The sequence below is a fragment of the Hermetia illucens genome, chromosome 2, assembly GCF_905115235.1.
Source record: "Hermetia illucens chromosome 2, iHerIll2.2.curated.20191125, whole genome shotgun sequence".
NCBI lineage: Eukaryota > Metazoa > Arthropoda > Insecta > Diptera > Stratiomyidae > Hermetia > Hermetia illucens.
The window spans coordinates 156,844,319-156,871,889 of record NC_051850.1 but is presented as its reverse complement, the minus strand read 5'-3'; the positions used below and the strand labels follow the sequence as shown (position 1 = coordinate 156,871,889).

At 39.1% G+C, this 27,571-nt stretch overlaps 1 protein-coding gene across 2 annotated transcripts in view; it reads left to right on the top strand.

Moving 5' to 3' along the window:
- LOC119649338 (homeobox protein araucan) overlaps window positions 1–24,583 on the top strand; it is a 312,591-nt gene extending 288,008 nt beyond the window's left edge. For both annotated transcript variants that reach the window (XM_038051444.1, XM_038051445.1), the window contains exons 5-7: window positions 526–1,915; window positions 2,129–2,236; window positions 22,411–24,583. In XM_038051444.1, coding sequence (XP_037907372.1) covers window positions 526–1,915; window positions 2,129–2,165 — 1,427 coding nt within the window. In that variant the 3' untranslated portion in view covers window positions 2,166–2,236; window positions 22,411–24,583. The remainder of the gene's footprint in view (window positions 1–525; window positions 1,916–2,128; window positions 2,237–22,410) is intronic.
- The last annotated feature ends 2,988 nt before the right edge of the window (window positions 24,584–27,571 follow it).

Sequence of the window (27,571 nt, the reverse complement as noted above, 5' to 3'; positions counted from 1 at the left end):
GAATGATCGTGCTTAGAAATATAATATATCAAAGGAAGGTATCTTCTAGTAATAAATAGATAGTTGGGAAGGTTTTCGATGAATCTTTAACGATACGTATCGGGACAGGTGAGTAAATTGAGTTCTTTATGTGCTGGGGACGTTCCTTATGTATTGCACTGCTCGCAGGAGAGGGTATTTCGTATATCGTTCGATATGACAGCAACAACCAAGCTATATGCAAAATTAATAATAAGACCACATACCTTTCACATTTCATCAATGAATACCAGAAAAGTTTTGCCTATCGCAAAAATGTCTACAGGGGAAGGAGTTTTCTTGTAGGATAACCCCTCAAGATGTGCTTGTTATCAACTTTGATTTTTCAAATTGCCCCGTCCGGTTTCTACTGCTTACTTTTATTGGTCACCACGTCCCTAAGTGAAGTAAATATAGTTGATTACCCTTTCCTCCCTTACCTACGACCCTGATAATATCTAATTGTTCGTTACAAACTATACAAAAACGCATAACTGATTATTTTAGATCCCCTACATCACGTTAAATCCGAACATGATAAAGATGACGATGATGACGATCTAACCGACGATGATCGAAAACCTGAAACTTTAGGATTAATGACGGGACATGGTCATTCCATGTCCCATCACCCACATTCACATCATCCAGCATATCAACATCATCAGCATCACAGTATGCTTGGCGGTTATCCAGGTATCAAAGAGGAAATCAGTGGCGGTCCAAAAAACCAGACAAGCAGCGACTGTGGTGTCCCGATTCCAGCAACAAAACCGAAAATCTGGAGTCTGGCAGACACAGCCGCTTGCAAAACCCCACCACCCTCAGTAGCTGGACATCATCATCACCTTCTGGGTCATCATCATCAATCTCAACAACAACAGCAACAACATCAATTACACCAATTGCAACAGGCCTCTCTGCATCACAACAACAACAACAACAATCAAGCGCAACATCAAGGCTGGATGGGAAACTATCCGCAGTCCCATCAGCAGCAACAGCAGATTCATCAACAACAGCACAATACCAACAACCACAGCAACAATGGTGGAAACGGTACCACAGTCGGCATGATGAATATGTCCGGCCATATGAATATGGGGGCTGGTATGACTCACCAACAGCAACAACACCTCACCAACAACAGCAACAATCAGCAAACCCTATCGCCGAATCACCAGCAACAGCAGCAACATCATCGTCAGCAGCAGCTCACCAACAACAACCCCAACAGCAACACTCATCAAATGAATATGATGAACACCTTCGGAAATTCACAATATTCCCGTTACGGGGGGTTTCTAGGGGGAGCTACCAACACCAACAATTCTATCCCCACCACGGCTCATCAAATGTATCATTCGAACAATATGATCGGTTCCACCACCACCACCAGCCCCACCAGCAATCCAAATACGCCTATCACCCCTACTACAACTATTCACCAACAACATCAACAACACCAACAAACGACTCACCAACAGCAACACCAACATCAGCAACCGCAGCAGCCGATGGGGTTTCCCGAGGTCCAAACCGATACACCACCTCAGACCCCTCCGAATTTGAAGCTGCCGAGCGTGGCGGGGAGTCTGCTTACCGGTTCAACAACCCCTACGACCGGTACCTGCTATAATACCAACACCAATAACGGGACAAGCAATAACAATAACAACAATAGTAGCATCAATAACAATAACTCTAGCAATTTAGCCAATAATAACAACGCGAATGCGACAAACAATAATCTGAGCGGTGGTGGGTACAATGGTGAATCCTCCCCAAGTAGCAACGGGAGCTATGTGGGAAATTTCACGCGGATACAGGATCAACAGTTGTTGGACAGTCCGCATCAGGACAGCTCAGTAGCGGCCTTTAAACCATTCTTTAAAAGGTGAATATCATTTTTATCTGCTTTCAAAATAGAACTCCTTCAGAGAATTGATCCTATGAAAATTAGGCCATAAACGCAAAAGCAAAAGAGACGTTCGAAAATTTGCTACCCTTAAGGAAAATGTAAAAAAAAATGTTGTATATATAATTTTTGGTCATGGCATGTTCGACTGATTCTGACTTGAGTATTTTTTCTTTGATTCCTCTTTTGCAGTCAGCAAATTAGCAATGGGTTCGTGTCGCCAGTATGAGGTTTTGTAGCGTAGCATTAGTGAGCTGCCATGCTAGTATTTTCCCCCGGGGGGTTTTTCACCTGCATAAGGTAAGTCCAGTTTATATTTTATGAAACGAAATTGGAATTACCGATAGATTAAATTACAAAATATGTATGTATCGTATCGGTTTCTCTGATGATTTAATTTCAAATGCATTGGAGCTATACAAAAAGATTTATCAATGAAAACGAACCCAAATGGATATTCGTGCTGAAAAGTTTAATTATTGGCCCTTTAGTTTGATCCGTTCGATGGATCCTTATTGCTAGATATTTTGCAAGAACCCATTGAAGCACGGAATTGTTACTTTTTGAAAATATCCCACCATCTCCAAATTAACTTTCGCTTTAATTTCCATGAGAAACCTCTGAAACTATTTTTTTACTTTAGGCCAAGAGTAGCAAAACCAAAAAAGTCAGTGAATTGGTCCTTCCCATAACCTGCTAATGGCCTTAATATCATAAATTTGAAGCAGATTAAACCTTTAAGAGAAATATAGAAAGAGGACGACCCTACCCACCCCTACATTTGAGAATAATATCCCTTTCCAAAGATCTACATTCAAGATGAATCTATTCACGGATTTTTTCCGGAAACATTACCATTAAAGTAAATATCTATTAAAGATACCATGCCAGGTTTCCTGAAGGACTTGGTAGTAGATTTTGCTAGGGGGTAAGGAGAATTCCGGTCTTTGGGTGATACTCGTATTTTTGATCCCAAGGGGGATTTCTGAAGACAAACCTTGTTACCAACAATCTGGAAAAGTTTAAAAAGATTTAAAAAAACTAGTATCCACTCAAAAGCCAAACTATTCTTTTAACAAAATATGATTGTCAGTGTCCAAAGCGACTATAAAAAGAATTGTGGTTTGCCTACATAATCCTTCGTCGTCTAACACAAATTTGACACTATCTAGTGATACAAAAACAACTTCTGACCTCTGTTCAATTCCACAAGATGGCAATTCCTCTTGACAATCCTTCGAAAATCAGAGAACAGGTTTGGATAATACGCGTCATCGGATACCAGCAACATTTTTGACTCCAAGAGATATTGAAGTCCCTGAAACAACTATTGAAATCTTAGGCTGCTGTATTACCAACTAAACATCGACTGGACTAGAACGCCCGTGGTTGCTAGTGGCTACTTACGAAGATTCTGATGTTGCTAATAAACTGTGGAAAAAACCTTGTCCTTTTGGATTGAACAAACTTGATATTCCAGTATTGGGAGTACTTATACTGTTGCCGCTCGTATGACAATTCATTCTTTTTATTGAAAGGCGATATCATACTGAGCGAATTGTGCATGATTCTAAGGATAAACACTAACGAAAATTGGCCATTGTTTTTTTTTGGATGACTCCTGCAACGAAAAACAAGAGGGTATATCATTCCATTTGCTGAAATCATGCTTTATAACTGCTACTGCAAAATACAGTTGGAAAGTGCTATTGCCCTCCGTGGGAGACGTTCGAGACTACCTAATAATGAAAAGAAGCATCGAGGAACATCTAATAATGCCAAAATAGAACAAATTTTCGCCAAAAGGCTAAAAATTCGTTAAACTGGTTTTGATATAAAGTGAAAGCGGAAGAACGCGAGCCTCAAAGACGCTTTTAGGCTGTTGGTATTATTTTAACAAGGACTTACCAAGGACCAAAGCAACCATAATAAAATCAAAACCTAGCAATCGTGTTATTATTTGACCAACGCGGCGGCTCATCCGGTACGCACCAAGGGTACAGCTTATCCAGTCCTACTAGCTTGCCGTATTGACAATGTGGTTCCCTTACAATCAGTCTTCAGATAACCAGGGATCGAGTTGTATAATGAGTAGAACATGGTTCAACTAAACAAAATTAGAATTGCCCATTGTGTTGCTGTCATCATTTTTACTTAGTACTGAATTGTAGTTGTTTGTTCGCATCCAACTACTGCAGCCCACGTCAAGTAGAGAAAACTTCCTCCATATCCTCATTTTTGTATATAATTATTATGGGCCATCTGACTACTGACTACAGCAGTATTTATTTGTTTATTTTATTTATTTTTAAAATAATATAAGAACACACATATTATCTTCAGAGAGAAGTTAAAATAGAAAGCTAGTCCCATACATAAAGCAGAGGATAGAAAGGATCGAAGAACCTAAGCTTCTTGGTGTTGTAAATCGATATAGTCCTGGAATCGTGAATTGAAATTTAGATATCAAACTGCACGAAGGTTTCCTCAAAATTGCCTATAGTTCACATGCTCTCCCGTTCGGTATTAGCGTCATCTCTTTTAGATGGGTTTCGCCAATTTTCTCGTCGTAGGTTTGGTTACGGTGGAGTCAAAAAGTTTCTAAATCACCACGTGTTATATAGAATCATCCCTGTTTCGATTGGCCTAAAGATCGTTTACCATTATGCGATAGAATGTTAGTATAGACGGAGTAGCTAATCAGGCTAATGCATACCTTAGAAAATATGGATATCAAAAAAGCTGTCTCATTTTTGTTGGTAAGAAAGATAGAGGGTGAGCAGATGAATAGCCTAAGGATCTTTAAATTCGCAACAGTTTTAATTACAGAATTATTGCATTTCAGAAGAATATTTAAAAATATTCATAACAAAGAAGTTGAAATATGTCAAGGAGAAGTGATTCATAATAAACTCGGAACAGGAACGCAAAATAATGCCAAATATTCTAAAAGTCCAATTGAATATGGCAATTTAATTTTTGTTTGTTTGTTCAACTTCGTTCGTGAAAGGTTCGTAAGGCGCAAATCAGAGATATTTTTTTTGTCTTTTTATGAAACATTTTTACCAGTGATGAAAATACGCGTAAAATTTTGGCTGACTGCCTAAACACACATACAATTCTTGCAGGGCGTATCAACTACCTTATGGTCGAATTGTTTTTCATTTGATCGCCGACGTTCGGGTCCACGTTCCTGACGCCGGTTTACTGCGGGCTGTTCAGGCGTAACTGACAGGCGGGCCTGGTGGTGGATGGTGACTTTTAGTATAATCAATTTGGCCGGTCACAAACTAATACAGATTCCGCAATGATCTGGGGGAAAATTTAGAAAAATCTCTACAATCGAAATCTTGGGAATGATATGAAAGGGATAAGAACGTTGAAAGATCGGATAGGGATTTGGGGCGGGAAGTCCGGGGAGTCCTTTGGTTTAATGTTCTGTATGAGTGAGCGAGTGCCAAATTTTACAGAAAACTACTTACCTTCTCTATCGAAAAGACTAAGAAGCTGAGTTGTCACCTTGAGACGGCAAGATAACCCTAATAGGAGAAGAATATTTTCTTAAAATAATGACTGAAATTTTGCCAGGCCAGCCGAATTTTTGTTCCTGCTCTGTTTCATGGACACTGGGGCAAAGCCGGGCTGAATCGTATATTGGAAAAAGGCGAGTCGTCGTAGAGATCCACGCCCAGGTTTCAAAATGAAATCTATCATAATATTAGGTTCTTTGTTGTTTGCAGCTTCACCAGACGTCGTGGCACTAGCTGAGATAGACAGTCATGCAAGGTCTATCGCAAAGTAAACGAGACTTTTTCAAAATCACTATTTAAAATGATGCTATCCTTTAGCCGGCATTAGAGTTGGAAAGGTACATGTTTCAGTGACATTTTGTCGAAATTTCATAACCAACCAATCAACAAAGAGCGAATATTAAGTTTGGTTTTAAAGTTGATAAAATCGCTGGCACTAACGTAGATATACGAGTATATCCATCTGGATGGAGCACTACCCGCAAATAATTGCTGGGTGGTTTCGATCACAAGGTGGAGGCGATCTCACCAGACGCTGTCTGGCGCCCACACCCTGAGGAGAAGCGTAACCCAAACCGGCTACAGATGGCATTTTGCTCTATTTTTGTTTAATTCGACTGGTTTCAGCTAATACAGGGATAAGTGGTCTTGAATCTACTATCTACTGAAGGGCGAGTTGCTACTCAAATGATTGCGGCCGCCATTCAGTAGATGGAGTGTGATGTGAGTTCACTTTATATGATGATCACATTACATATGCCTTCGAGTACAATGAATTCACGTGGAATAAAAAACTTTGACCTTCTATAGTTTTGTTGGAAATAGTTAGGTTGCATTCAAACTTTCCAGAATTGTGTCGTACATTATCACTTATACTGATACTAATTTCGTACTTCTAGAATGAACTTAGGAGGTTTTCGCATAAATTTCTAAAATATAGCAATATGCTATTATTAACTTTATTTGAGCAAGTAGCGAAATGAGATGTATTTTGGGCCCTAGATTTTGTACAAGTGCATCACTGCGATTTTTTTTAGATTGTTCGATTGGATAAGTTTGAAAAACGAGACCTGTTTCATTTTTTGTGCCACACATTTTGAGTCCTCACTCTCCAGTATTTCACCCAATATCAAAAAGTACTAATTGAGCCCTTTCGTTTGATAGCCCAGGTGACCATATTGTGCGAAAAAAATTCTCTAGCCTCAGTTTCCGAGTAAATCACGTAAGACAGATAGACATTGAAACGATCTCGGTTGCGATACATGGGGATAAAATTAAACATATCAAAAGGTTCACTTTATCACATTTTGGCCGAAAAATGAGGGCTCAGGCAGGTTTGTGCTCGCTTTGTTCTCGTGGAACATAAATTGACTGACGGCCGAAAATAGCTACGAACTCACCATCGCAATGAATTTATCAAAAACAGTTGAAAAGGACCCAAACTTCAAGTACAGCATTGTTTCTGGGAAGACATGGTGTTTTCAATATCTTATCACTTGGACAGCATTGAGTTTGATAACAACAAAATATAAATCTATCTAACAAGATAGAAAACAGGAGGAATATTTAATCGAATCTCCATCTAAAGCAGCGGACGAAGGACGGTCTTCAATTTTCCCATTTCGGCCTATTTTATGCCAGCCGATAATACAATTTGGCCACGGCTTGTTGGATACCATCAGTCTACCACCTCGGGTCTACCAGTCTCCCCTTTCAAATTGCCTTTACTAGATACTTCTATAAGACGACCATTGATTTCTCTTCATGGCCAACCCATTACCATTCCTACATTCTTACTTTCGCGCCGATATCCACAGGAAATATAGACTTTCAGATTTGAATATTCCATTTACAGTAAGTACTGGCACAACAACCGGTATCCGGTCTAAGCTTGCCTTAGTAAGGAACCTCACACAAGTCGATCAATTCGATATCCCTAAAATCTGTTCGCCGTCCTAACCTATCGCTCCTTCTCAGGCACGTCTTCCTTTTCTATTAAAGATATGAGTCTTCTTTCCGTGCTGGATTATCCTCATCTATATGAACTGAGTGATCTGCCCACCGCAACCTGCTGAAGCAAATTCTATCCTTGCTATATAAGCTACGAAATCATCCATCTTCCAATAGAAAGTTAAAACCTTTTAATCGATACTTCAGGAATAACTGAGCAAAAGATTTCTTTTGCTGTTGCCCAATAACAGCACGAAGCGTTTGAGGATATGCAATTTACTCCACAGTTACGTCCACGAATTGTTCAAACTATTTCCAAATGGCAACTAATGGTAAAAAACTGGGTCACACTCGTTGTCCTTAAGCTTCTATTGTACTTCCAATAAATAAGGGAGCTTCTTGGAAAAAGCCGGTGACTGTTAATCGTGGAATTTTTTTCAGTAGGTCAATAATCGGAACTCGATAATCAGCTAGTAGCTTGTCATCTCCTTTCTGGCAATGGTGGTTTTCAAGTCACATTTTACACACACAAGATAATAATGAAGCATTTGTTACTTCTGTAGAGCACTGGAAAACCAAATCAGCGCGTTTGGGTTCAATACTCGGATCACTGCGAGATATACCAGACTGAAGAGCTTGGTACAACTATTTACAGCTCCTTTGGTGACCCAACTGCACCCATTATAATAAAGTTGCTCAACATGCGATGGATACCATACCAAGGATTGATCATATGAGAACTTCCGTGCACACACTCGGAGAAAGGTAAAAGAAGGCAAGCACAAGACAAACCACCAATTTGGAAGCTAAAGATTTGAGACGAACGTTGCATCGTGATGATGGGGGACGATGGGTTCTGAAAGAAACGGCCCCATTGAATAAGAAAAATGTCCTTCTCAAATTGTCTAATTTTTCTTTTTATTTCCGGTGACCCACCATGATGATTGATTCATTGTAGACACAATCACTAAATTTATGGTCACAGTTGGCTTCAGCCTTTCTTAGGCATCTAATTTGACAAAACACAAAACTAGGCTGTTCTAGAAATATCGAAAAATGTCCATTGCAGTGGATGTGCTCCGAAAAACAAAAAATTAGTTCCTTTACAACCCTTCTTTCTACAAAGAAAAACCCTCTGAGGCGGTCAGCTCTTAGTCCTTTTGATCCATTTTTCGCGCCTCTATTTTGATTTTGTGTGGGCTTCCCAAACGGCTAGAAATGCAACTAGAATATAACTGTGAGAAGAACTATTACCAAAAAATTTATTATTGAAGCCATCAAATTTCCGGAATCTCCCAAAATGACGCACAAAGAAAAGCCAATAAACGCATCCTACTCCAAATCATAGCTTTTCTTTGCTATGTCATATACGGGGAATAATCGGTCTCTTATTGAAACGATTGGTATTCTTGATCCTATTAGAAACGCAAAATATTTCAAACAATGTAAATTATTCATGCTTAATATAAAAAATGGCGGCACCAAATTTTTGTTATCTTACAAATGACACTTGCTCTTGAATTAACGCTCGTAAGATTTATTTTGTACCATGTGCATTGCCTTCCACCTGGCAAGCTTTTCACAGCAAACCACATCCTTTTCATTGCGTAGTCGAGCAGCTTTGACACCTTCAAAGGATGGTGCGTTTCGAAATCGACCAAGACTATGTCTATAGATCATATCTGCAAGTCAAGGTGATATCTTTGTGTTAATAATGATATATAATAATGATAATGATGATTATTTGTAAGCAAGAAAGTATATGCACGAAAATCGGGTAAGTGTTGATTTTAGCAGGCATCCGTAACTGCTTCGATTGATTCTGTAAACTGACATAATACATACTATTTTTTTTTAAGAATTGCGGGGTGCTAAGTTTCCGCCTCTGACTTTCTGCAACTGATGAAGGGAACAAGTGGTTCCCGAAATCCAAGTTCCGGAATTGCAAGACCAATAAATAACATTACCGAATAGAAAAAAAGTTTTTAATTATTTCAAATAATTAGTCCTATTCCTAAAAAATAAGAATAAAGGACCCAACAAACTAGGCTTCTTGGTTTTGTAATATAGAGATAGTCCTGGAATTAGGAAATTTAGATATCAAACTGCATGAAGTTTTCTCAAAATTGTCCATGGTTCATATGCTGTCCTGTTCGATATTAGGGTCGTCTCATCTAGATCGGGTTCGCCAATTCGCTATGCGAATTTTTTGATTTTGAGACTCAAAGGGCTTACGTACAACATAGGCCGCGACCCCACAAGTCTAACATCAATAGATGGGTAAATTGGGGTAGCACTTTCGCGTCTTTGGGGTCTAAGTTCAGTACAGTTCAGTATTTTGCACTGAACTAAGTGGTTTTAGTTTCGCTTGCCCATCTAGGTCAGTATAGTGAGGTGGGCGTCATCATCACTGAGACTACAACGTAAAAAAATCAAAGCAAATCCCACGTCAAATACAGCGACACGATAGGAACTGGCTTTAGTAGTAGGTGATGGGAAGCCAAATTAATCCCAACTTTTTGGCTAGGTTATGGAACTCTTCTTCCACTTGTGTATATTTTCGGTGCTTCTAGTGAAAGTAAATACAATTGCAAATACCGTTTCCGTCGCTAGGCAATTGTTTTTTATTCTACATATTCCAAAATTTGGGGAACAACTGGTTCTCTTCTTCAGTGCACCCTGTAGCGACGGAAATTGTTTTTGCGGTTGTGTATAAAGTCAGTCCAAAATGTGTATTTTTATTAACTTGGCAACTTTTCTTAGAGGACAGTGGTCAGTTGTTAGATGCATCAGCGTCCTCATTTTGGGTCGTCACTCGTTTGTAAGTAGCGCAACACAATCTACAGACGTGGATAGTGTTCGCAACTTTCTCGACACAGTAGTCACGAGTGTGACCCGGAAACAAAGTTTCATTCACACAATGGAGGCGTGCGAGACCTAAAAAGTTTACTGACCCTCCCTTTGGATTCTAAGGAAATGGTTTAACATGAGTATGCACCCCCCACAAGACATTATTAGTACTTAGGATTACTAAAAAGAGGTTTTGTGGTCGTCGTAGTTACAGAACATTTCAGTAGATCATTAGTTTTCGTATCCTCCTACCCTCCACCTCCTTAACTCTCAACTTTTACTCCAAAATGAAAATGTTGAAAGGACCAAAGAAGACATTAAGCAGATCAAAGAAGCTATTTCGCACGCTTATTAAGCTCGACATACAAAAGTAGGATTTTCAGCCAAGAAGTGGCAATACTAAGTCTTAATAAATGCCGACGTTATGAGTAGATGTCGGATACTTTTTGAACATACCTCGTTTGCATAGTTACAAAAGTGTAATTAAACTCACGAGTCCCTAGCCACGTATAGAAATAAAATACTCACCATTGCCTGCAAAACTTATGAATTTAAATTATTTTTTTACTCCTATTTTCTCAATAAAGATCTCTATCTAAACTTATTCGATTTGTTACTGGACACGTTCGCCTATGATATAAATTATTTGCCAAGCGTTTATCCAGCTTACAATATAATACCCTGTTAATAGCACTCTTCCACCTCGTTTTATCTAAAACCGTTTTCAACAAAGTATCTAAAAAGATACTATTATCTGATAAGATAAAATTCATTCAAAATTTAAAAATTACCATTAACAAAAGGAAACATAAATTTTATGAGAATATACGACCTTGTGGTATTATAAAAAAAAGTATTTACATACATGCACATATTTTTATATTTAGTCTCAAAATATCAATAATGGCTCAAAATCATCGAAAGTTAGCATGAAACCAAAAAAAAGTCCCAGAAGAATTCTCGTTTTTACTAATTCATTCATGAAAAGAAATACCGACACCAAGCTCAAATAGGAAAGCCGGTTTTCTTGGACATTTCTGAGCTAAGCAAACAAACTCAGGTAAAGTTTACCCAATGAAGATTTAAAAACTGAAGCCATGTTGTCTAGCCAGGCTTTTCGAATCTTCATCTCATTAGCCAAGATTTTCCCAAAAATTATTATGTCTCCCATGGAAAGACAAAACTAGGGATATTTATGTGACTATTTCAAAATATAAATACTAAACTACTTTGTGGCTTGCGTGCAAGATACACAGAGCCTGATTCTCGGCTTCATCACTATCATCTCTCCTCACCTATAATGATAATTTAAATCAATGAATATCGAAACCCTTGAAATGTTTCCAGAAAAAATAATCACCAAATGATCCTTCTCTTGGCCCAAACAAAGGTGAAACCACAAAATGATATTCATCACAATGAATTCAAAAAAAAGTGAAAACCATTGAGATAATGAAAATTATAAAACTGATGCAAGTTGACAAAATTTATCTACTCACTTATGCCCGATAGACTTTTGAATTCGATTTGAATAAATAAGGAACGGACGGGGAACCGAAAGCGAGAATCAAAGAAGGACACCACAAGATTTTTTATCTTTTTCGATAATATATTTTTTGTTGCTGCTTGATTTGAGATTGTTTCTCGTGCGATTGGGAAAAAAAACCGAAGAAACCAGTGATCTAAAGGCAGACCCTCTTGGAATATGGACCCCATCACAAAGAAAACCTCTGGAAAAAAGATTGTCAGATTCACTAATGGACTGGAGGCGGTGTACGACTTAAAGGAAAAAAAAGTGAAAGAAAATTTTAGAAGAAGATACTAATACACTTCATTAACTCCTTCAAGCTGATTGTCGATTGATTTGTATTCTTTGTGAGAACTAGGCAAATGAGCCTGGCCTGGGTACGTATCGGCCCGTTTGGTTGCACCTCTGCACCATAAATAGTCTGGTGAGTCTTTCCCTGGACTGTAATCACCTGAATCACCTGAACGACTTGGAAGTGAATAAAAAATCAAAAACAAATCACGAAATAAGAAAAAATATCTTCAGGTAAATCTACTTCCAATCCGATTTCGAACTTTGCACAACCTGCACGCGGTAATCGGAGAGGACAGATTGGAATAAGAGACACCTTCTAAGGTAAGATCGTCCAAGCCGCACCTTTCACTATATTTTATTTATGTTATTTCTTTCTTCTCCATTCACACTGAGTGTTATTTTACCTGGACGAGGTTTTGACTTTTGGGAGTGTCTCGCCTATCGTTGAGGTGAGGGTGATGCAAATCGAGAGTTAAGTCAGAAGGAAAAAGGTAAACAAAGAGGTGCAGATCGCGAAAATACAATTGGGTGGAAGACGGACGACGACCAGGGTATGAGTACGTAAAGCACGATCACCGGATCAATTCATTATTTCATTGAAAGCCGGATGAGTTGACGACAATCTGCTTTCTCATGTTGGCCTTTTTAGACTTTATTATTAAGTGAGGGTTTCATACTCTCCAATCAGATACGCTTTGGTTGTAGCAGTAGAAACCCAAATCGTAGTTGTGCCATATGCGAAAATTTGGTGTTACCATAGGAAGGATGGCACTGGAGATTACTTGGTCTTGTATCTTCCTATCAAAACTGTGTTTTCAACTTACGGCTCGCACCTCCCCGGCTTCTTGTAAGGGTCAGAATTCATTCGACCAAAGCTTTAATGGAGCTCAGATTGCAGGACCACCAGACTTTTATAAACGGTTAGTAATTCCAAATTTAAATTCTCTATTCAAACCAAGTTTCTGGTCACACTATCCCAACCATATACCTCGACTGAGAATACCATCCGTGCATCGAGGATTCCACTCTGATGAATCGCATCCTCCATTCACAACTCCCAGCAACAGAGGGTAAATACAATATCTGTAAAAATGTCCATATGAATAAAAGTATAAAAATCGACATAAAATGAGAAAAAGAAAGAAAAATGCTAAGAATGATTACATCAACAGCTCGTCGATCACTGTCGCTAATGATGGTTGAAATATGCAAAAGAGGCCCAACACGAGACCCGTTTGGGATTTCACGTAGCCGAGTCTGCCTCGAGTGCAAAGCTATACCGGCCACAATGCTGAAATAAGACAACCTTTATGTGATTTCTTTCAACCTCTCTGAACATTTCTAGAATTTATTTATTTATTACAGACCTCAGGTTATTTTTGGAGATACAATTTGTGTTTGGCGGTACTCATCGTTTTAAGGGGCTAGAAGGTGCCCTGCATGTTAAAAATTGGTCCAGGAATATTTTTTAAAAAGGTGGTCAATCGAAAAGTGCCTAATGCGATAGTACATCTAAAAACTTGGGAACGAGGGATGTTAAACCCGCTAAAAAGATGAAGGGAGGAACTGACTAAATATCCAGGAGCTCCATCCAAAAAGTTTCTAAAAACATCCAATTTTATCCCAGGAAAAAATTTCAGATATAATTCAATCTCAATCCTCGCCAACCCCTTTAAATCTACCACCGAATCTCGTTTCCAAACCATCTCCTCAACTCCCAGCATCCAACTTACGGCAAGTGAAACATATATGAATGAATTTCGCATCTCTTCTCGTTGTTTGCGGTTTCAACGAACTTATCGATCGTTCGTCGATAGATGCGTGGGAGTTTTATTTCGATTTCAACAGAACGATACGTAACGTACATATGCAGCCCGTGCCCATTCCAGCGGTAAACTTCTAAGCCAAACTCTTTGATTAATTGTCATGGAAACTAGTGACGGCAGTTTGTTTGTCGAATTATTGTCTCTTCTCCCAATCTGAAATGGATGGAGTAATAACAATAAGTTGTCTCCTCTTGCTGTTGTCTGTCGGTTGTTATCATCCTCGATATCTTTTTGGGTTAATGTTACATAAAGTGGATGGGATAGGATACCATTGATTTTTCATGAAATATGATGCAGCCGCCCAAGACCCCACAAATAAATGAGCAATCATTCGGAAGGTTGAATAGATGTGAAGGTCAAGTTTGAAGGAGCTATTAGAGAAGCATGCCAAGCTTAGATAGCGCGAGAATCATTTATTAGGTACCGGATTGAACTAAATCATTCGCATTTGTATTCTGAGAGCAGAACATTTGTTATTCATCATTTTATCAGTCATCCTATTTGGGGAAAAGCCTAAATCCCAATTTTTGTTTTAGATTTTTACTGAAATAGGAGGCATGTGGATATTTTGAAGAAAACGGAAGTTCTAAAAAACGCTTATCAATATAGCAATGACTAGACCTTCCACACTTTCTGAAACCATCTTCTACCACCCCCAAGAACTACCCGCTCACCTCAACTGTTCACCTTCATTAATTACCCCCATCCAGTCATTTATTATTCTAAAATTTCCTCACTTATTCCACTTCACGCTCCGCTACATCACTCCTACTTATCTTTAGATACACATTAGATACAAAAAGCCACATAAATACAGTCACCGTACTTCACGGTATCGTCCTTGCTAATATATCCACCCCGTGACAGAATTTTCCTTCCCATAAAATTCCGTGTGCCTACATTTTGCCAAAAGTTATTTATTTTTCCATTCGCGTGCATTGACTCCCCTCAAAGCCCAACGGGAGTATCCTTCAAATTGTGAGTTCAATTCGAGAGTAGCATATTCCCTTTGAACGCCTGACAGGACCAAATGAGACTGGGGTGCTTTCCATGCCCTCTCAATCTTCACCACTTATTCAGCTGACGAATTACCCACTTCATTAACTTTCCTCGTGCCGCCTGCTGTGGGTCTCCCCCGCCTAATTCGTCCGTTCCGTCAAACGGGGGAGAAAACGGAGGCGAAGTCATCTAGAAAATTGAATAAAATAATTAAATCTCAATCAGAATCCATTAAGATTAACTTGAATCTGAGCTGACTGCCTGGCATTTTGGGGGGCTGATGCCTGCGGACGCAATGAGCCAGGGAGTGAATTAAACAGTTTATTTAGTTGGAAGGAGAGCGAAAGGTGCCGTTTCAGATAGACTCCGGCAGACGAATTCGAGAAGCAGGAGTGTTGCGGTAAACAACATGCCGTGCGATGACTAAGACATCGGATGTACCTTTGGAGAAGACTTCATTGAGCCAATAATTCCTCGTTGGGAAGTCGGCGGCAACTTGATTCCTCCACTCACTATAACTGAGCGTCAAGTTAATGTTTGCTATCAAGAGGGAGAAGTCCTTAATGATGTTGATGGCAACGTCCTTCGATCTTTAAGTGGTGGCTTTTTCGACGGTGTGCTGCTTTTCACCCCCTTGTGGGCTTTCCCTAATTCACATCAAGATGGTTCTCGTAGATTTTTTCTCGTTGCAACATTGAACAGTTCCTCCAGAACACATCGTTAGCAGGAAGTTAAGAAAGGCATTTAATCATCAATTTATCGAATCCTTCGAATCAGTTACTTAAAGACATGATATCCCTTTGGGAGTATTTCAGAGGTTATGGGACGTGTGAGCTGTAATGTGTGAACGATTCATTTTAATGTGTCCTGATACGTTAGGATTCTCAGACAACTCCGCATGAAGTTGACTTTTACTGCTGAAAAACTATACGCAGTGTCTGACTACATCGCAAAAATGACGATATCAGCCACATGACAAGGATAACATGATTTATGAATGCATAAATAAGTTTAATGCGTGGTTATTACTTGACTCTAAACATCTGGAATATTTGTTTATGGATGACAAAGGAGTTCTGATGGTATCGAGGAAGGGAATGAAGAGAGCTGCGCCAATAGTATTAGCAGAGTTTGTGATATGATAATTTATAGCTTTCCATAAAAGCGTTCGAACTGGTGGGAGTAAACTAGATGAAGAAGGACATCAAAGATATTGTTTTGTTATTTTATGGATCTGTATTTTCCTACCACTAAAATTCCTTGATTGGCCGGTTTGTTTTTCCACAAATAATATATTGGAGACTATGAACAGCGTTCCCAAGTTTTTCAGCACAGTTGTCAATGATGATGAGTCGAGTTTCAGTCATCCTAACAGAAGGATGCAAAATTTGCGTGGTCTAAAAGCCAGACAGAAACTTAACAATGTACACGTCATGCTGACCATCTTTTCATAATTCCAGAGAAATGGATGGGTATTCCCTAAGTGGCCCTACTATCACTAAGAACTAGTAGAAAGAGGCTATATGTCACCTGATGATGCTTTGAGATACTGACCTCGTCATCTCAACCTGGCAATCCTTAACTTCCCACGGTTTTTTTCGGCAAATAGCAACTGGACTGTGAATCTTTTTTGGTAGTTCGTCAGGGTCCGATTTTTCACCTCCGGTCTTCCTTCTGTTGGTTCCAGCCAGAAATTATCCAACTAAAGGAAAAGTTTAAGGTATAACGTCAATATTACTAAGTACAGCTTCACGTGTGCCACTTTTCCACTGGCATTACAAACTTAGAATCTGTCCAGTCATATTGATGAAGCCACGAGAGCAGAACTACTTGTATTATAATGGTGTCTAAGTTTAAGTTTTTTATTTTAAGGGTTATTTTATTCTTGTCTTCCCAACACTTAGTAAGGATCGCAACAAGGATAACAAATAAGGAGGATCAAGCATCATATTTGATGAAGATGTAAACTCCCTCAATCGTGACATTCGGCTTGACCCATTCGCGGCCTGCTTTCTATTCTAACACTATATCTGAATCGTATGAGGAACCGAAATATTAAATAATACAACCCACTCTTTAGACAAGCAAGGGGGAAAGGAAGCATGTGGGGTGTGTGGCCTACTTTCTGACAGTTTAAACAATCAAAATTTGCCATTTTTTCCTGTCAGTCTGATACCCAGTCGGCTAAACGCACTCGGCAGTCACTCTGAATTAGTGAATTCCATGTATGACATAACCGGCAATCGAATTGTTCTTTTTTATTATTGTTTTAATAGTACACTGAACTTGCTTAAGTCTTCCCGCCAAGGTATCATGAGGAAATTACCGACATCAAAAAGTATTATCGGAGAATATTTGGAACTTTAAATCATTCGTGATTACGCTGTAATAAATCACATGATCCAAATGTATTAGTTGATCCCAAAAGTATTCCTATCTTCAGAACAAGGTAATCCAGAGTCAAAACCCTTTGTCCATCAAGCTCTCAAAATGTTTTTTGATATTTCCAAGATTATTTTGATTGTTATCTTTGTCACAGCAGCGCACAGTCAAATATCTCATACTGTTGCACTTAGGGCAGGTGCTATTCTTCTCCATCTATTGATCATCGTCTTTTCCCCTCCCTTGAGAAGCTTCCAGATTCTCAGTTCAGCTCTGCAGAAATTGCAGAGACTTCAATGGACTACAGGAATCACAGAACTGTTCCAGTAAATTTAATCTGCTTAAGGGCTTTACCGAGATGATTCAACTTCTATTCCGTGGTAAAGCTTCATCGGATATTATATAACTGGTAATCATGATAAAGTGATCCGTCCACTTCTGTCAACTGTCAAAAAGAACAGACAAATGGTGAAAATTATTCGTTCAAGGCCAGTATCTAAAACCAAAGAACCACTATGGATAACATCCCCATCTGATATCTCAGGTGTCATTTAGATACGTCCTATGGGATTCTCATCATACTTCGACATCTTCCAGCTATAAAGTATGAGAGCGCCTTGGCAATAATGAATTTTATTAGTCGAACGAATTAAAAGTAACGTTTCTTCATTCAAATAATTCAACTATGTCCGTTAAAAGTTTCACCTAACGCTGGGCCAGAAATTCACACACCTGTAAAAAGTAGCTTACTCCGGCAACTTCATTATGAGATTCAAAAATCAAAAAGTAGGTCGCTATCGAGACCCCCGTGTTGTGGGCGATAAATGGATCTAATTAGATGCTCGGTATGAATCAATTGAAACCCAAATAATCTTATACAAGCTTTATGCCTGAGTCGTGTACCAGTAATGACGCGAAATGCAAAACCCTTTACAATTTTCTTTAATGCCCCCAAAATCATGTTCCCTCATTACTTAAATAAATTGTTATCGCCATCCTAATTTTCAAATTATCACGGTCATCATGTGACCTTAAGAAAGCCTCTACATTCAGTTTCTCATGTCTCCTCCATAAGTGTGGTTTCCACTCAACTTTTTTGAAGTCGGTTTCCAAATAACGCCAGCCGTTAGCATTGGTCTCACATCAGATTCAGGTTTTCTAGAGTACAATTTTACGCATGTTGAAGAGGAGTACTACCCAGAGCTCCTTCATCTTACTTGGCGTAACCTCGTAATATCATCCATTCTAAAAACTAGTTCTTGCCCATATCCGATTGCAGAAGATCGTAGTCAATATGTCCGCCCTTATCGAAAGCTAAAATAACAATTACTTACCACATCAGACACCCCTTTTAGTCACCTTTTCCGGTAAGTAGGGAATGCTTTCAGGAATTTCCTAATTGGCTGTCCAGAGGGAAGTCACTATCCTAGTAGAGATATAGGCCTCATTGAGTTAACCGTGAGCATTACGAACATCACCTAATATGCTCCCTAGTAACTCCCTAAAACTAATTCTAGTGACGTCCTCTCCCCTCCTTTTTCAAACAAGCTTTGAACCGTCTATGGAGAATCAAAGGTTGGAGTAGCAAACAGGCTCGATACATGACAAGAAAAGTGGTACCTGGCTGCTGTTGCCGTCATCCATGACTCAACTCCTTTACCCTGTTACCATATGAAAGGATGGGAGCAACTATCTATCGAGTCACCCATTATTCCATCTGTTTCTTATCTGGAATTCCTATTCCAATTTCAGATGAGTTTATTGCTGAAGAAGGTATTGCAACGTATGACAAATCGGCGCACCTCTAGGGAACTCTCAAAAGACCGGATAAATTTTCCGTAGAAAGATCAACTCTACGTAATGAAGGGTTATCATCAACTTTTTTTTCTTCAGCCTTTGTCCCGTTCACAAGCGGGGTCGGCTTGGAAGGGTTATCATCAACGACACTTCTTATTACATCACCTTATCCCGGGGCAGAATTAATTAGCTGCATCTGCAGAGCATTCTCCGTGACCAATTTTTGGATCATTTTTCAGATGTTGATCTTTGGGAGTAGCCTGGCTATCAAGGCTGAAGAAGATCGTACATATGTGACGGACATCAAAACGAGCGCGATGCTCTCGCGTCCTTCCAGTGCCGTCTGCTTTCTAGAAGAAAAGCTTCAGCCTGTCAAAACAGATCGTCCTGTGCTTGCCACGGACATCCACACTAAATGCGTGCTTTTTTGGTGGTGGTGCTACTTTATTCATCTTTAGATTTATATCTACAAATCATAAAAAATATTATTCAAGTTTGACCAAAGTTTGTGCGAGCCAATTCGACCGGCATTTTGGTTTTATCTATCCAGCCCAGCTAAAACTCCATGGCTTCCTTGACCTTGTTACGCATTCACAGTGCCGCCCGCTCGCTTCTTGTGGATTATGAACGGTCAAAATTGGGTTCGTTCTGCACTCAGTGACGACGAGAAGGCAATAACGAGTTTAAGCGTAGTTAAAATTTGAATTTCATTTTTTCTGTTATTTCATTCATTTACTATATCATTATTTATGTAAAACACGCCAAGCCGCAAGAGTCGGCGCTACCGCTTTCTTTTGACCAGCTTCGTGGTCTTTGTTGTTTTTGCATCCGCTCTCTTTCGGGTTTCTTCTGAGGTGAGTTGGTAAGTTTTTGCTCCGCTGCAATATTCTACTGAAAAATTGGTTGATAATGTAACGCGAGAGCAAGGATGTCGCGGGGCCCTCTCCCGCTCTAACTGCCGTTTCGGTTATGGTGCCATCGTTTTGGTGGCGGGACTTGGAAGCGTGCTTCCTCCAGTTTGAAGCGCCATTCGCACTTGCGGGCATCACAACTTTTCAGGCTCCCGTCGGCAAGTGAGATTGCCAAGCTAAATCACTTACTATCGGATCTAACGCTTGGCGACCACAAACCCAGCTCAGAGATGAAGCAACTGGCCGGGGACAATGTTAACTCGGAGCTACTGAAGTCCTTGTGGCTTCGGCAAGAGCCTTAGGGCACGCAGGTCATCCTAGCGTGTGCCAACGGCGGCAATCTGGTGGTGCTGGTCTTGGCTGCAGATAAGATACACGAGGTACACGCTCGCCCCGTGGTCACAGAGGTGTCTCGCGAGTCTGCTGACGTGGCAAAACAAAGTTTTCTCGGCCTTGGATCTCACCAAGACTTACCATCAAATCCCTACAGCGCCCAAAGATATCCCGAAGGCAGCAATTTGCACACCTTTTGGACTCTTCGAGCTCATACGCATGACTTTTGAACTCATCGACTTCCCACGCATGACTTTTGGCCTGTGCAATGCGGCGTAAAACTTCCAGATCTAGTCTGTACTACGAAACTTTGACTTCTGATACGTCTACTTGGGTGTCTTTCTGGTCGTATCTTCCACTAAGTCCAAGCATTTCGCATATCTCCAGTGCATTTTTCAACGCCTCCTTGAAAATGGCCTAATTCTTACCGTTGACAAATGCAAATTTCTCCACCAGCTGGTCAAAGACCTTAGGAAGTTCTTGGCCATGGTAAAGCCGCTCACCGCCCCATTTTTTTTTCAAAGAGACTGTGCTTTAGTTTTATTACCATCACAATTAACGTTGTACAAGCCATAATTTTATAGGAGTTGGACAAGCAGATCAACCATCACCACCGGTATTCAAAGGAGGAGCAATGTTTATGTTGTCGAAGTGGCGGCTCCCCCGCGTTGATGGCGTACCTATTATGTTCCAAGTTTAGTGATCAAGTCACTAAGTACCATAAGACAGTTTGGAGGCCTTCTACATATGCAAGGAAGACTTCTACAGGAAATGGAGCCTCTGGCCAAGGATGGTTCTTTGGATATACACAGTCGTGATCCGTCCTATCGTAATGTACAATTCTATTGATTGGTGACCGGCGGTGAGCAGGAAACACAGTCCAGTCAAGCTTATTAGAGTTCAATGAATCACATTTGCATGTGCTTTGAAAGCTGTGAAGTACCCTGTAGATGATGTTAATGGACTCCTACACCTTTCGCCATGAACTTACATACTAAATTGTATCATGCAGTGCTGTCAGACTCCGAAATACCTCGAGATATCTGGGCCTGGACCAACTACCCCGCATCCAAAACGAACTTCAAGAGAAATTTTGCGGTGGGGTCTCCAATCAAGACAGAGTGGAAGACCAGTAATGTGTGCTTTACTGATGGATTCCGAATTGTCTATGGAGCCGCAGCGAGAATAGTCTCGAATGCACGCTGTGTACTCGATTTGTACAGCCTTCCAGTATTTGAGAAGTAGGAAGCCTGTCGGCATGATGCGTGCCCAAACATATCACAGTTCTTCTGGCTAAGATCCAAGCTGTAAACTCTGACGACATCCTCCAAGCTGGTGAGGCAATGCATAGTCGCGGCAAACAGTGTGTTTGATACGCTCGGAGTAGACCTTCTTTGCGTTCTTGATCATGCCAATATAACGAGGATGAAGTGGGCCGATTAAGTGACCAGGCGGGGCTCAATTTTTGACAGTTCCACCGTGAGCGCAGTCAACAACCCGTTGGCGACTGTGAAGGGTGGACTTTATTCAGACTACTTGATCCAGATGATAAAGGCTTACTACCTGGACTAAGTAAATAAAGATGTGGCCCACTCTACAAGAAATCTTGATCACGAGAGCATCAAAATGGCGCACCACAGAATTTTTGGATCCCTCGGAGCACATTGTGATGTTGCAAATAGCAATTTTTTTTCGACAAAAATGGCACTACATTCTCGCTCCTATATGTTTTTTTTTCGATTTTGAAAAGAGTGTATGCTTGAAAGTCAAATACTGTATTTCTATTAACTTTATTTCCTGGATTGCCAAACATCATTGTGTATTTTGGACCTGTTCAATTAGTTCCCTGAAGATCCTAGTTCCGAACAAACAGCCAAGATTCCAGGATTCAGGTTCATTATCCACTTTCTGTAACCATATTTTTCATACGGATAGAAGTGGGATTTCGTAGTAGGATTGTCGGTTTTGAATGAACACCCCTTACTTAATTAATTATTATAAATAGAAATTATTATTATAAATAGAAAATGTTATTTCTTCCAATTATAACCATATTTTCCTTTTCTATTTTCAGGTTACATGTATAAATGCTGACAACATAGGCCCGATTTGCAATATGTAGTTTAGCGACATTTTGCTAAGCAAAACAGAAAAAATCACTTAACAGAAATTATACAAAAATGTTAAATGTTAATTTCAAAGTCGCCCTGCAAAGGAATGTTTTGTGTATCAGTAATCACTTTTATCTATTTCCAATTTTTAAAAGCTTGAACACATACAAGTCTCACCCAGATTCGTAAAATTTCAATTTGATACACACCAGAGAATGTATACGAGAAAAATTGTATAAAAAAATGAATGCAAGGAAAATGTAAAACACAAAAAGCGCAAAAAAAAATAATTTACTATGTAATTGTAGAAACTTGAACATTTTTGTAAATATAGTTGAAAAAACAAGCAGTTATCGTATATTTCTGTAAAAAAAAGTATGGATAGGTATAGAAAAGTATCAAAAATTTAAGATAAAAAATTAAAATTATTATCTGCTTTAAACAAAACTTTTCTTAATCAGAGGATTCACTATTTTTAATTTAGAGTGATTAAATGAAAGTACGAAATAAAATTCATAGAATTGCATACTTTGTTTTATAATTTCTGGAACAAATCAATCAACAAAAATTATGGAACTATTGACAGTTTTTTCTAACGACGGCAATAAAAACAATCTTTTCTTCAAGAAGATCTAAATTATATTTCCCTTAGTTCAATTCTTCATTGTCAGTAGCACCCTTCTCAGAAAACTCGTTGTCTAGATAGGATTTTACCTTCCAGATTTATTAATTCGCTCCCTTCCTTTCCCATTTGCTTAAATGATCACTCCACACGCCACACCAAACATTGGGACGAGTGCAAGAAATCTGCAATCGGTAGAAACTGCCTACCAAGTTTCGTATTTTTACGGATAAAGTCTTTACAATTTTTATTTATTAAAAGATAAATTGATTCGCTTTTATGTTTAATGTAGTGAAATATTGCCTATTTGTTTAATGTTGTGAATTATCTTTGTTAGCCACGCATCCGACACTAAGGTAAATTAACTCCGTGTTGTTTTCTCCTAATTTTGTACATCTGAAACAGTGTAAAAATAAACGGTGCAATATCTATACACAATTGACATATTTTGCGTATTCTTTATCGATGCACTACAAGAAGGAAAGATCACATTTAAATAAAATAATTGTACTTAGTATGGTTATTACATAAGCGACACTGAACCATTGATAACTGTCTTATGTAAGAGCATTTATAATCTGTGATAAAATACTTTAAAAAGGAAACAAGGAAAATCATAAAATTAATATTTTGTAAAATGAGAGACAAAATAAAAAAAAACTAAACTATCACGAGAGAAAATCAATGAAAGCGCAAATAAAATAAGATGCGAATGGGATCCATGTGTTTTAAGCAGTAATTAAAAATGGATAGAATAAAATCCAAAGTATTGTTAAGTAGTAAATGATAATGTTACAAAACTTTTGTGTATACTTTCAAAATTCACATCTCCCGTTATAAGGTGAAATTAGATTTCTAAATTTAATTTAACGAACGACCACATCAAAGCTTACTTGTTTAGATTTAATGCTTTCCGATTTGAGTATCTTGAAGATAATATGGCACCCATGATTCGACCGCAGTAGTAACAATTTCAAAATCCTTTTATGCAAGTATCAAAAAAATCCCTGTAAATATTTTTCTGGCAAGATAGCTGGCGAGTACTTAATATACATATATCATGTTTGCTCAAGAGAATTAGAAACAAGTCATTGTAAATGTTCTGTTGTTATATACCAGGAAAGAACTTCAAAATCAGTTTTGAAACACTTAAAAAGTACATTAAAACCATGTATCAAGCAATCTACTTATAAAAGAGGAAGAAAAAAGAAAGCGAATTAATTATGAAAAGAAAGATAAGGAAATGAAGTGTAAAACGATATGACCTTTTATGTTGTTTTTCATTCTTATTTTTTTCACTTTGCATATAATCTAATGATAAATTATTATCATAATAAAAGTATAGGAAAGAAATCTATATATAAAGCGTATATTTCATATAATAAGATTAATTATAAAAAATATTGAAATTGTATAAAGGTAAAAATGTACCGGTAAATTGATTTAAGTAAGAGATATATATATGTAAAAGTAAAAGAAAATGCGTATTCACACACACAAGATACAAAACTAATAGTAAATAGAATTTAATTTATGAAAAAATGAGATAATTTGTTTTGTTTTTATTATGAAATTACCTTTATTTTCAATTCCTCTTCCCATGGCCCCTATTATTCGTTTTATGTTTATTACTTTTTTGATTTCTATTGTTTGAAAATTAAAGATAGAAAGCCAGTTCTGTTATCGAATTTATCAAAGACATAAAGTTATACAACAGCAATTTTTATGAGATGAAGCAAGGAATTAGGTGAAAACTTTCAAAGGCTTTACAGCACTAGGTTCCACGCATGTGAAGTCCTCATCAATTAAAACCTACCCCCGCCTGTAAACTTCGTGCGCATAAGGAATTACCACGGGGTGAGTGCATGGGCCCAGCGGCCCTCCCGGCGCTGCCATTTGGTGTACCTTTTTGAAAATCCACCACAATCATCCTGGACAAATTCGCCTTAGTTCTCTGGTAGAGGCATTGAGCTTGATTCTCTAGAAGAGCGAAGGGGGATCATTCATTTTATACCAGAGAAGCATCTCTTGCAAGTTAACTGGTCAACAACTGCGTTAAGTAACCAAGGACACTCAGTTTAGCCAAGGTGACATTAGTCCCACCTTTATTGGCCGAATCAAAGGCATTTATAATATCATATCAGTATCACCTCTGCTTAAAACTTACCAACAGCTTACGCCCCTCGAACGACACCCAGGACCATTGCTAGCGTCGCCCTAAGAACGGGTTCATCGAATTCCATATTGCCGTTCCGATAGACCCCTCACTAACTCGATGATCAAGAGCGGTTACATATGACCCTCTAACATTTTTCGCATAGTGTTTAAATGACAGATAGGGCGATATGAAAAAGGAATTTTGGAGCCTCAGTAGGAGAACTAACTTTTGCCTTTTCTACTGGCCGGAAAATACTCCTTTCACCAAACACGATTCAAATATGTCTTTGAACCACCCGTCCAATCTCTGCTTCCTGTTACCCGCATTACGTCCACAAGTTTTCCATTCCCCCTCTCCCCCCAGAAATCAGAAAATACATCTTGTCGAACGGTTGGCCGAGGTCGGAGGTTTCCTTCTTGCGGAAAACGAGTTTTGATTACTTCGAACAAGAGCCGCGGAAACGTTACTTGCGATACAAGTACAACCTGCTACATGGATTCGTGTTTCTCTCAAAGCATTACTGTCTGCTTCATCGAATGGTCCTTTTAAACCTTCTTGGAAAATTTCGGTAGTATTCTTCCAGCTACTAGTGTCCTGAATTCTCCCTTGCCTTTTGCCAACGCCGCGATATTGTAACAATAGTGGGTTGTGTGGTTTATTGCGTCGAACTTTTTTGTTTGTCCTGTGTTTGAACTATATGAAAAGACTGTTTTTTGATTGAGACAACCTTATTGTTTCTATTAGCATATATCGATATTTTAGGAGCCAGTTGCTACCGTCTTCAGTACTTACCGATTGTAAACACAGATATTGGTTTCTTGCATTCGCTTAATTCGGCCGACACTATTGCTCAAGTCTGTCAAGTCCCGATCCACTTTCACTTTTCGACGGAAATCAGCGTAGAACATATCTTCTTTCTTTCCTGCCCACCTTTATCCACTGATAGGATTTATAAGTCCTCGATTCTTCCTTTTTCCCCAGCGATGAGGAATCGAAAAACTACTAACTTTCCACCGAATTTTCTCTAGTGTAACTTTCGTCGGTAAAGAGGCTTCTTTCTTCTCTCACCCTTCCTATTTTGAAGGGATATCATCTGCGTTTCACTTGTGAAACTGTCGCTTGACGCTTTCACGATTTTTCCCTGTAATGCCCGTATATTGGAAAACTTGATGCCCTTGTCAGAACTGTGAATTTTTGCTTGGTATTCTGCCTCTCCCTGGGTATTCTCCTTGATTCATTTATGTGTTCTAACAGTGGAAGACACACTCTTCCGGTGTCCAGTTGCGTTGGTCTCGATCCAAGATCTATCCGAATTCCTTTCCGAGTTCCTCGACGACATTGTCCTTAGTTGTGGCCTTTCAAGCTTCAAGTTCTTGTAAAAAGGATCTCAGGTGAATCACGTTTTTCCTCCACTATTAGCTTTCGGGGCATTAGATGCTACAGTAGGCGAGGTTTCCACCACTGAGGCACTGCAATCGCTGGAAATCGGAATTGGGTTTCACAGCTCTACACTGTAAGGGAAGATTGCTTTCGCCTCCTCCATATTTGGTTTATTCTCAGCATCTCCATCCCAGAACCACTTTTTATCAACGTTTAGGTGTTTTTCTTGCACCTACCCAACGTAAGCATGAGCATATTTGCGCATCTTGTAATGCATACATGTGCATGCTCATAAGACGTCTTCCAAACGTTTGCTTATCCGCACAAAGGGACGCATCTGATGGAAGGTTTAGCAAATCCACAAAATCCCTTATGGTGACTATTTGGTATCTATAAACTATAGTGTATCGATCAATCTTATAACCCACAAGAATTTTAGGATATTTTCTGCTTCTGGTTACTTTACCAAGCTTTCGCGTCAGATATTAAGCATTCTCCCAAGTGTGTTTTTTTACTTGCACAGGTCATCCACGGCGCAACAACGGGTGGTCTAGGCCTGTTTAGAGTTTAAAGATCACCTAGTTGAAAATGAGAGCCTTATTAGCCACCTGGTCGTAGAATCGACCCCATATCTTCTTTGGGTATTAGAGTAGGCGTACCTATCTATAGCATGCATATATTTCTGTCTGAGATATACTGATATAGCTTTCTATTTAATCAAAGTAATTTTTCCTTTTTGCATCCGAATAATGGTTAGAGCACAAGGCTATCGTACGGAAGGTCGCGGTTCAAATCTCACTGGTGGCAGCGGAATTTGTATCGTGATTTAACGTCGGATACCAGTCGACTCAGCTGTGAATGAGTACCTGAGTCAAATCAGGGTAATAATCTCGGGCGAGCGCAATGCTGACCACATTGCCTCCTACAGTGTACTGTAGTGTACCGTTACGGTCTTGAATGAAGT